Source organism: Maylandia zebra, linkage group LG2 (genome assembly GCF_041146795.1).
Source record: "Maylandia zebra isolate NMK-2024a linkage group LG2, Mzebra_GT3a, whole genome shotgun sequence".
Lineage (NCBI taxonomy): Eukaryota > Metazoa > Chordata > Actinopteri > Cichliformes > Cichlidae > Maylandia > Maylandia zebra.
The window spans coordinates 2636365-2648556 of NC_135168.1; the positions used below are offsets into that span (position 1 = coordinate 2636365).

Genomic DNA, 12192 nt, shown 5'->3' on the forward strand with positions numbered 1-12192 from the left:
TGTTTTGTGGATCACGAGGTTTAAAACTACTTATAAACACACACACACAAAGTAACTCCACCAGAGTGCCAATTTCGGGTTACTTTTACCGGTCCATGCCCAGATAAGGAGCAGGGTTGGAATTGTGACATTAAAAAACAATAATTGCTAAAATAAATTTAATTTGTAGTTCTAAATAAATTCTAAATGCATTTAGGACGTTTTTTACTCACTTTATGTCTCTTCCACGATGTTATTTCTCTCTCCAACAACATAGGTTACAATTAGATTAGCATGACCAATTATGCAAATGACGTCATTTAGCGACTTCTAGCGACTTTTAGGACAGCCAATAGCGATTTTCCTTACTGAGGAGTTGGCAACACTGCAGTAAGCACAACCAGAATTCATACACAAGGCGCACTGGATTATAAGGCGCACTGATGCACTAATATGAAAGTGAAAGCATACGCCTTATAGTGCGGAAAATACAGTTCTAACTTGAGAGTATGAACCTATGAGGGTGCAGAAAGCCAGTGACTGAGTCCAGAAGAAGGTGCTGTTGCTTATTAGCTGTGGTGCGCCACTCAACATTTTATTCTCTATCAGAAAAAATTGTGCTCCACAAAAGAGTAAACATATAACAGTGCAAACAGTAAAGCTAACATTTAGCTTATCTTATCTTAGCTGCAATAGTTTGCTGGCTATTCAAGTCACTATATGTATACGCTGTAAGTATTTTCTCTAAGACCTTGTCACGGCATAGTAATGCAGTGTATCTGATGTTAACTTTTTTGCTTTCCTAGGTGTGTTGCCATCCTCAGCATCCATCTTTAACTTCCCTGCCCCCACCATCGACTGTGTTGAAGCTCATCGTGTGTGCTCCGTTGAACCCACGTGCGAGGCATTGTATCGAGGCTTGGAGCTATGTGCAGAAGATGCAGCGGTGTCCCCGCAGGCAGAACAGTTGGCATCTGAGTGCGTGGAGAGGCGGGATGCCCTGCTAGCCAAACACCCCTCTCTACTGACCTGCAAATGTCAGCGTGGTTTCCGTAAGGAGGAGCTGTGCCTGCGCATATACTGGAGGGTTCGTCTGCTGCCAGGTCAGTGTGGTTGGATCGTGTTGGAGGTGTATATCTAAAGCTCAACTAAACTCTTTGGATAGCATAAGGTTTAAAATTAGGGGTGTGGTCATTTCAGTTTAACAGTATGCTGACTAATCCAGCTGAAGCTGATAGTGTTGAGTGACACTACGTTTTTTGGTATCAATAGCAAGTAAATACAGGACCAGTACTGCAGATACCAACAGCGATACTTATAGTTCTAACTGTTTAGAGGAGAAGATTTATGAGATGAATCATTACCACTTAATTTAAAATTTAATGACCTGAATGTATTTTAAATAATTTAAAAAATACCTTTTAGATTTTCAAATATTTTGGGTTTTTCTGAGACCTGGAACTTAAAATTACTTGGTATTATACCAGTTTAAATGTATTTTATAAATAAGATAAACAGTCAACATAAAGGGTTAATATATTCAGACATGATTCATGGTTCATATTTGAGGTATATATTTTCAAATCCAATAAATTAATTTTATTAGATTTAATAAAAAATATAAGGAGCAGGCTGAGGTGGTTCGGGTATCTCACAAGGATACCTCCTGGGCTCCTCTTGGGTGAGGTTTTCCGGGCATGTCCCACTGGGAGGAGGCCCTAGGGCAGGCCCAAGACACGCTGGAATAAAGTAACTTATTTAACACAATTCAGTGGGCTGAATATATAATTTAAATGTCTCAATATAGGGCACCATGGTGGTGTAGTGTTTAGCACTGTTGCTCACAGCAATGGTCCTGAGTTTGACTCCAGGCCTTTTTACATGTCCTCCCTGTGTTTATGTGGGTTCTCTCCTGGTACTCTGCCTTCCTCCTACAATCCAAAGACATGCAGTTAATGGGGTTAGGCTATTTGGTGATTCTATATTATCCGCTGGGGTAGGCTTCAGCCCCCCCATGACCCTGATAAGGACAAGTGGAAACGAATAGATGGATGGGTCTGTGAATATAGTCTAAATCAGTTATCAGTTTGTTAAAGTAACAGCTGTGATGATCAGTGACACTAAGTAATGTTGAAAGAACAACCTGAATCATGACTAATGTCCCAGCAGTGCCCTCAGATGAGTTAATGGGATGGCTGTAGCTCAGGAGGTAGAGCAGGTCATCTACTGATTGGAAGGTTGGTGGTTTGATCCCTGACTCCCCCAGTCTGCATGGGGGAGCCAGGGATCCTTGGAGAGGGCATTAACCCCAAGTTGCTCTTTGATGCATCCATCGGAATGCTTCAGAAATGAATGTGTGTGAATGTTAGCTAGTAAGCCCTTAAAGCATAGAAGAAAGCGCTTGTGTGAGTGTGGCATGTCGTATAAAGCGTGACAAGTGCTCTGGGAGAGTAGAAAAGCGCTATAAAAGCATCAGTTCATTTACTAAGAGATTACTTTGACCACTATATGAGCTACCTGGATATTCTTTGCATTTCTGGAAGGACTGGAACAGTGGCATCTGTCTCTACGCTGGCGGTCGGGGTCTGTCTGTGGAATTTCTTGTTATTGTTTCTTTTCCTGCTGTTTCCAAGAAAAAGCTTTTATTTTTTTTTCTGGCCTTTCATGTATTTATATAGGTTTGTTTTGTTGCCACAGTAGAGAATTGCCTCTGCATGCACATTACTGTTTGCAACGTTTCCATTCACATTCATAAAATATAGTATGTACTGTTTTGAAGGCTATCTTTATACTTCAAAAGTCTCAAGTACATTTAAAGCTTGTGCTTTATTATTTTTGTATGACATATATATTAGGTATAGTGGAGGCATACCAGTGTGGAAGGTAAATGTGATATAGAAGCTACTATTATATCACATTCGCTACACATTTTGTATGTAATGATTGAATCTACATTGTAGGTATAATTGTCAGATATTACAGTGTTTTCAATATATCTGTGTGTGAGTCTACTCATCAACATCATGCCTCAAGATTTTATGCTCACTAACCAAATAACAGCACCTACATCCTTGTTTCTGACAGGTTACATAGAAGATCATTAGCAGCAGTATTTTGACACACTGTTGATACTTTTTTTTCTTTTTTTACTCAGGCAACCATATGCATCGATGTACTTTCTTATGTTATAAAAAGACTTTCTAGCGACTACTCTATATTCAGTCATTGCTAATTTTAGCCCTTTTATTCAAGACAGAATCTCTTTTTTAACCAACAAACTTGTCATAATCCCAAACCAGTCTTGTGTACAAATGAAGCCCTGCTAAAGACTCCTCAGTCTGAACACACAGACTCACAGGAGTCTATCTTCTATGCTGGTGGGATTTGTGCATCAGTAAGTGAGCTAACACAAGCCTACGGACTCCACCTCCCCTGTGGCCTATTAGTCAGTGGAGCATTAGTGTAATTACACACTCTTCAGTTCCCTATGCTACTAGGTTGCTCTAGCATGTCATTACCATAAATATATAGCCTGGAAAAGGATTTACATACATAAACACTTTACATGCCATTACATTTTTGATTGAACTTGTACTTTGGAATGCGCTTAAATAATTTGCAGGAACAAGCGCCTGGTCCACTAGTCAATTACAGCTCTGCTAATGGCTTTTACAAGTGGACAGAAGTAGCTTTTAATAACATGGGCTCATGATCACTTTGGATGTGGTATCCTGTCGGTCATATCTTGTCATTTATTTTGTCCATATTGATGAGATTTTATATGACAGAGGGATGTGTTATTGGCTGATTTCAATAAAAGGTTAAGTGTACAATATGATTTGCAATTCAGTACAAGAAACATCAAGAAGACCTAAAGAGCAGTAATATGATGAAGGGAAATGACTTTCATGGTTGTGCTTCTATAGTCGTTAAAATAATGGATGCATAGACCACACATGTTGAGTGATGTGTTGTATGTGGGGTAAGATGAGAACACCAATTAGTATATGTGTCAACCCTAAAGAGACATCTGAGGTGTCATCACTAAATTTGCTGGTGACTCTGACTGCTCAGCAGGGCACACAGTCTCCTTGGGCTTGCACAGTTCCTGTAGAGGAACCATTCAAAGTCTCTGAGCTTCCATAGCAAAGTAGGTAGAGGGTCAGCAGATGTGACCACTCAAAACAAACACACAAACAAAAAAACCCAACTAAGAATTTTACCTCAGTTACCTTCAATGTTAATGTCAAATCATTTCAAGTTTCCACAATATTCAAATTTCTCAATGAACAAACTATGTCTTCATAAAATATTATAATTAATTTGAAATTATATACATCACATTGCATTATATTATATAATCTTTCACCACCTGTTGTGTTTGTGGCCACAGGAATTATTCCATTTTAGTTTTATTTATACAGCGCCAAATCACAACAACAGTCGCCTCAAGGTGCTTTATATTGTAAGGTAGAGCCTACATACAGAGAAAAGCCCAACAACCATAGCACTAGCCCTAGCACTTTGGCGACAGTGGGAAGGAAAAACTCCCTTTTAACAGGAAGAAACCTCCGGCAGAACCAGGCTCAGGGAGGGGCGGGGCCATCTGCTGTGATTGGTTGGGGTGAGAGAAGGAAGACAGATGGAACCAGTCTTTATATTAACAGGCTGAAAATTCACTTTTTATATCTGCTGCTCGGGAAAGTAAATGGACTGGTTCTTATTTAGCGCTTTTCTACTCTGACCACTCAAAGCACTTTACTTGTACATTCACCCATGGATGACTGAAGTATGTCCAAAGTACGCTGTTTCTAAGTGGTTCCTATCTAAGATTCACATGCATTCATACTCTGATGGATGCATTGGAGAGTAGCATGGTTAGTATTTTACCCAAGGACACTTGGCATGTAGACTGGAGCATACTGGGATCGAACCACCAAGCTTACTGAAGACTCATAAACAGAAAACTCAGCATCATTAGCACCTTGATGTCCTCAGACTTAGGTGAAGAGGCAGGTTCTGACCAGGGTGAGAAGCAGAGAGACAGTAGCCCTCTTCCGCCTGAAAAGGCGAAATAGCAAAGGATTGGCGATGTCCCGTCTGCATCAGGATGCAGATGATTGGCTGGGTAGCAAAGTGTCTGTGAGCCCCAGAGCCAGGTCCAAAATGTGGTGAGAAGCATACTGTGGTGATAGGGCTTAGAAGCAGGTCTGCTGATACAGCAACAGGAACATTAGAGGCATGTCTTTGAGTGTGAACTGTGACCAATGAGGAAATTCAGATTTCAATTTCTTTAGCTGCATTTCCATGACAGTTTTTCAGTGACATATGTCCAAAATTGTTGGGGACAAGCATTTCTAGAATTTTGCCTTCTGGTATGTTTCTCAGAGACGTTTCACCTTCATCCTAGAAGGCTCTTAAGTTTTAAAACCAATCGATCATACATGTGAAGCACATAGTCAATCACAATACACAAAAATGAATAATAAACAGAACTATCATCTATCATGTATCATATAGTCTGAATGCTGTCAGGACGCGATAGCACTGTGGCTCTAACAGTCTCGTGCCAGGAGTTAGAGGTGTTGTCCATAATGCACGTTAGCTCGGATAACATCCTCCTCCACACATCTGCTATTTAGAGTTTTGGGAGCTGGCCAGACAGAGCTGCCCTTCTGCACCAATCTTCTTCTCTCAGTCAGGAGCCGCACAAGCCTTTTCCTTTACCCCTCTGTGCTGCCACTTGCCCAGCAGGCAACCATCAAAGTCTCTTGGGGTGTGCAAGACATTACTGAAGACTTGTTACGACACAGTGAACTGCCCATGGGTGTCATGTGACCAGTGCCGTTCACTGTTAAGGTGAACACCCAGGAATTCATACCTGTTCATGACCTTGATGTCCAAACCAGGGATGTTAACCAGTGCGATAGGTGTTGGTTTTCTCTGGAGGTTAACCACGTCTCTGAATCAAATCATTGTTGTCCTGGGCACCTGTCCCTAATTCCCTCTCCAGACATCCCTGCTTTTGTTCTGAGATTGAGTCTAATTCACTGTCAGATGATCTCTATAGACTCTAGAGTGTTTCTTTAGGCTCTTCTTGTTTGTGTTCTTCTTTTTCTTCAACCAAAATAAAAAACATCATTTTGGTAAAATTTGGTAAAATTAAACCATGTGGATTGGTCTCCACATGTCCTCTGCCAGAATGTCTGAACAATTACAGTATTTTGATAAACGTTCTTAGAATAAAATAATAAAGTTTCTGTCTTCAATAACATATCCTAGATTTTTTTATCCTCTTTGTTTGTTTTATGATACAAATGTCAGATGTTTGTCTGTCTTACTACACTGTATTGCCAAAAGTATTCGCTCGTCTACCTTTACATGCATATGAACTCAAGTTAACCTATTCTTGGAAAAATGGAAATGGAAAAGTCTCTTTTTTAAACTTGTTTTATTAGGTTTAATCTTTTAACTTTTTGCATCAAGCAAATATTAAATTATCTGCAATATTCTCTGACTGGAAGAAATTAGTTTAACATTTAAACCTATTTTCTGCACATTCCAGCTCATAAAATAAAATATTTTTTGTGTTTACACTCAGTCTTTCAAATAGATGCAAGTAAAACACAGCAGAAAATAAATAAAATCAAAGACTCAGCGGTCCTGTTGCTCTATTTTCACCTGTACAGCAGGAGTTGGGTAGGCGGAGGTTTACCCTGGTGCAGGTGAGCCGCAGCAGTCAGTGGAAGAATCCGCGAGTTTCTCTGTGAGTTTCCCATTACGTCGTAGCTACTCGGTGCTTGTTTGGAAGTTTAGGGGTTTTTTCGCTGTAAAAAGAAGTTTTCTTCCCACGCACAGCGGACACTAATGTTTTTGTCACTTTTTATGGAATCAAACTCAAAATAAGGTCAGTACTTCCACGCTTTAAACGCTGCACGCTCATACTCTCTCCCACAATCGATATATGATCCATTGTTGATCTGCACACAGCTGTTGTCACGAACGTCGCACTTGCTTACGTCACTGTCATGAGACATTCTCGCAAAAAAATCACAGTTTTAGTAACGCAGTAATGTAGCGTTCTTACGGGAAAGTAACAGTAATCTAATTACCTTTTTTGCAATAGTAATCCCTTACTTTACTCGATACTTGAATAAAGTTATCAGATTACAGTAACGCTTTACTGTCCATCTCTGGTTGTGATACCCGTTATTTTCAGCTGGGGTATTAGCTTTTATCAGGCAGGACTCGCATGTCTTGCCTCCTCGTGATGATAGCGTGTACTTCTATGCTTGCAACTCTGTAACAGTCCACCAAAAGTTCTTTATAGTTGAGCCCATGGAGCAGACAAGCAATCTGTGCTAGCTGCTTAGGTCTCACCTGGAAACAGTTCTCCACTGCAGTACGGTTCTCTGAAGTGGGACTTAACCAGTGTTGGGAAGGTTACTTTTAAAATGTATTCCATTACACAATACAGAATACATGCCCCAAAATGTATTCAATGACTCAATGACAGTAACGTATTCTGAATACTTTGGATTACTTAATATATTATCATGCTTTTTACAACAACATGAATGTACTATTGCTGTGTGATTTATTACTATTACTGAAGGTCCGCGACTCCGAACTGTAGTAAAGGGACCTCTGACTAATACGGCGGGGTCCCTGTCGGCTCGTAGCCGAAAAATAGCTTTACTTTGTTGTGTGGGTCAACTTTTTTTTTTTTGTGATCAACATTTTATTGATTTAAAACGGGGTTGGGGGGGGGGGGGGGGGGGGGGGGTACAGACATATACAGCACAACTGTAAACTGCAGTAGCAAAGCAAACATTAGCAAACAAGGCATAGGGACAGCAAAGAAAAGACACAAAAACACAAAGTTAAAACCAATTATTGCCTCTTCCAGGAGATAACTCTGGATGAGAAGATTTTCCAAGCGTCAACAGTTGTGGGTCGAGCTTTATTTAATTTTGCTGTGGTATGTTCAAAACCAATAACACGGATAAGACATCGTCTCCAGAATGATTCCATACAAATGTCAGGACAGAACCATTGCTTTGTAATAGTCTTCTTTGCGGATGTAAATCCAGCGAACAACATTTTGCATTGCATTTGTTTTAAGGAGATTTGTCTGGGTCAACTTTTCTTGCGAAAGACAGAGAGAGGCGTTGAAAGGCTGCTCCAACGGAACTTACTGTTTTCGGAGGAAAACAGGAACACGGTGTACAGTCGAGTCTTAATAGCTTACTTACAACTGGGCTCGTCAGGCTCTCTTCTTGGCTGCAGTGGTTATTATTATATTTACATGCTTCCAGCTCCCGTTTTTGCTGGATGACAACTCGTACCTTTCCACTCCCCTTTTTCTCCCTCCTCGCGCTCACAGACCCATAACGTGTATGGCAGTGCATTCTCCCTGCAGCACGGACTACACTGCCCATGATGCTACATTCTTTAGAGCTATGCTTGTAGCATTCTGCCTGTTAGCTTAGCACAACAACAACAACAACGAAAAGGCGCTCTCTCACCCAGGAAACACACAGTCGCAGAGAGAGAGAGAGCGTCGCCCTGTAACCATGACAACCGTAACGCTGCCGCCTGGAACAACAGAACGTAGCTGTCAAACAAACCCAAACAGTCCTGACCCGCCACAATATGAAACAGGAAAGTACTGCAGTGTAATCCATTTATTTCAACAAAGTAACTGTATTCTGAATACCACCTTTTTAAACGGTAACTGTAACGGAATACAGTTACTCATATTTTGTATTTTAAATACGTAACGGCGGTACATGTATTCCGTTACTCCCCAACACTGGACTTAACAAACATTCACACACATTGATAATTGTTATTAATCTCTCTGTTATAAGTTACCCCTCTTAAACCAAGCGAATTGTGTCAACATCTTCAGAAGCTGTTGTGTTCTTCTTCCCTTCCTTCCTATTCATTTCCCCCCTCACATCCCAGCCAATTGCAACAGGGAGACCAACAGTCTAAAAAAAGCCCTTCAGTGTTACTTAATATGAAACCGTCATTTTGTATTTCTTAAGTGAACCATCTACATCCTCATGAAACATTATAATGCATATTATATGTACATTACATTACACCACATTATGTCATATTGCCTTTCATTGCCTTGTGTTACCATTCTGTTTGTGTCAAATATGTTTATTTCATCCCCATATTATCATCAGGCCTACAATTGTTAATATCAACCAGCTGCCTGATACAGAGTAAACTGGCTTCCATCCTGGAACCAGGCCTGGTGAGGGAGTACGTGGGAAAGCGCCCAATGGCTCGTTCTTTTGGCCGAGCCTGAAAAGGAAAAATGGGCCTGCCCTCCTGCAGGCTCACAGTAGGTGCCACAGGGGTTGGCTGTGATGTGCGTTAGACAGCAGTCAAAGGTGGAGGCCCTGGTGGCCCACACCCTGGCTTTTCAGACTTTGCCATTAGGAGTCCATGTGTAGACTCATGACAAACCGGTCAGATCTCTCAGCTGGCATGAGAATAATGAATTGGATGGATGAGCGTGAGCTGGAGAAGGTGGCTGGAGAGGGCGAGTCTAGGTTTTTCTGCTTCTGTGACCTGGCCCTGGATAAACATCATGGTTATTGGTGTTCCCAGTTCAGTGGGTCTCTTTTTGACTTAGGACTTTTTCTAAGTGAATTAGAAGTAAAGGTGTAGGACTGTGGCACTTCAGTTAAACTGAACAACCTCAGAGTTAACCTAAAACCAATCAGTAAGCATGAGCCAATTTCTTTCCTCGGGAATCTGTAATTAATTAAATCCTTTAATAATGAAAACAGATGTATGAATATAAGTGGGGAATTCCGATATCATTTCCATGCATTACCTAAGTTTTTCTTTTAACCTCCTAAGACCCCAACTCTTCCACAGCAGCATTTTTAATTTCTCTCTGATATTTGGGCTGATTGGGGCCTGATGAATGTAAAAACAAAGAATTACCAGATTTTTACCCAATTTTTGTTTCTAAGAAAAATGAGAGCCACAAATGAGGATATTCGTTTAAAATTTTGATAGAACAGTGGTAGTATAATGTCCTCGTAAGTGGACATCAGGCCCTTGTAGAGCAAAATTGAGTATTTGGGTCTAAATAAACAAAAATGTGATGTCCACATATGTGGACGCCAGGTCCTAGGAGGTTAAATATGTTTGCCTTATCATAAACAGACAGATAGGTTTGCTAATGTTTGTGTGTTCCTTTGTCTCCAGGGGAGGAGGAGCTGGAAACATCTCCATATGACGACATGCTTGTGGATACACACATGGCTTCGTTAGTGGCAGGTAAAACACACACTGATAAGCACATGGTCACTTGTGCAGTCTTTTTTTCACGATTAACCACATTGAGTTTGTGGACTTGAACATTGAGTTTTTAATGACATAGATGTCTATAGCAGTGAAGCAGATCAATGGCTCACTAAGCCTCAGAGATGTTGTTAAGTATATATCAATCAATATCATGTAGTGACACTGATCTTTTACTGTTTTTTTCTAATCTCTGCTTTTCTAAGTCCATTTACATCAACAATATTTTCACCATCAGGGTTTTCAGTGTGCACTCACATTAGTGGTGTTAGGTCGGTTTCCTTTGTTCAGCTGCATATTTTCTTTTATCCAGAAATGTCCCAGCATCTACTTATCTGAATGGAACAGACATGCAACAGGCATTTATTGTTATGAAAAACATATCCTAAAAAAACTGGTGATTACTTTTGGACATATCCAAAAGAGCATAAACTGTCAAATGTCTCAAGCTAATAGGTAGCTATAACACTGATAAGAAACATACTCAAGGTTCCCAGGGGAGGAATCCCAGCCTACTCCGGGTAAAATAAGTATTGAACATGTTCCAAGTAAATATATTTCTAAAGGTGCTATGAAATCTGATGTTGGTAACAGCCCATCCAATCCACACATTCAAAGAAATCAAACCATAGAGGTCCATAAATTAAATGAAGTGCTATAGTGAGAAATGAACATGCTTACGGAGAGTTGTTTAATACTCCGTACAAAAGCCTTTATTGGTAATCAATTCAAGACGCCTTTTATATGGGGAAACTAGGTGCAAACATTGCTCAGGTCTGAGTTTGGCCCATTCTTCCACCTTAACAGTCTCCAAAGCCTGAAAGTTCGGTGGGTCCCTTCTATGACCTCAGTTCTTCAGTTCTTTCCATAGATTTTGAATTGGATTCAGGTCATATGTTTGGCTGGGCCATTCTAGGAGCTTTATCTTCTTTCTCTGAAACCAATTGAAACCACATTTTTCATCTTCATGGTAGATGGCATCAGATTTTTTATCAAGAATGTCTTGGTACATTTTTACATTCATCTTTCCTTCACTTATATGAAGTGTCAGGTGGTGGAAAACAGCCCCACACTTTGATGTACCTACTTCCAAACATCACTGTTCATATGGTGTTATAAAGTGCCTTTTGACCAGCAAGTGCCTCAGATATGGTGTATTTTATGGCATTCAAAGAGTTAAATTTAAAACTTAAAAAAAGGTTCAATATGCTTTTTTCAGAAAGTGAGTCTTGTGTGGTGACACCCTGGAGGTTTACCTGTTTTCTTTGAGATTATTGGACCTGCCGATTCCAAGTCTTTCTGTAGCTTTCTACAAGTGGTCCTTGGATCTTGGACAACTCTTCTGATAATTCTTTTCTCTCTGTCTGAAATCTTGCTAGGAGCGCCAGGTTGTGGTTGGTTTTTGGTGAAATTATGTTCTTTCCACATCTGGATTATGGCCCCAAGAATGCTTACTGGAAGCTTCATTAGTTTAGAAATTATTTTATAACCAATGCCATCAGTATATTTTAGAACGATAAGGTTGCGAAGGTCTTGAAATCAATCAGTCTTGAAATTTTTCTGTTTTTTCTGTTTTCTTTGTGTTAGTGTAGGTCTTTATTTACTTTGTTATCGACATCTGATGAGAATTTCATGTCAGTAGTATCGTTAGAAATATATTATTAACTATATTATGTTATTTATCTACTTATTTTACCTGCTGTAGATTCAGAGGGTCATTTTTTTAAAGAGTACTAGTACTCGGTGAGAAGAATTACTGTGATTAATTTTACACCTTTAAAAAAAAAAAACTGTATCCCATAATTTACAGCATAGGACAATCTTATATACATGACAAATGAGTAATACTTACCCCACATTTGGGAAATTCTTTTGCTA

At 39.9% G+C, this 12192-nt stretch overlaps 1 protein-coding gene across 1 annotated transcript in view; it reads left to right on the forward strand.

Annotated features, from left to right (window-relative positions):
* Nucleotides 1–12192, forward strand: part of gfra3 (GDNF family receptor alpha 3) — a 76776-nt gene that overhangs the window by 35995 nt on the left and 28589 nt on the right. Inside the window, exons 2-3 of the mRNA XM_012923400.3 lie at nt 786–1082; nt 10219–10290. Coding sequence (XP_012778854.1) covers nt 786–1082; nt 10219–10290 — 369 coding nt within the window. The remainder of the gene's footprint in view (nt 1–785; nt 1083–10218; nt 10291–12192) is intronic.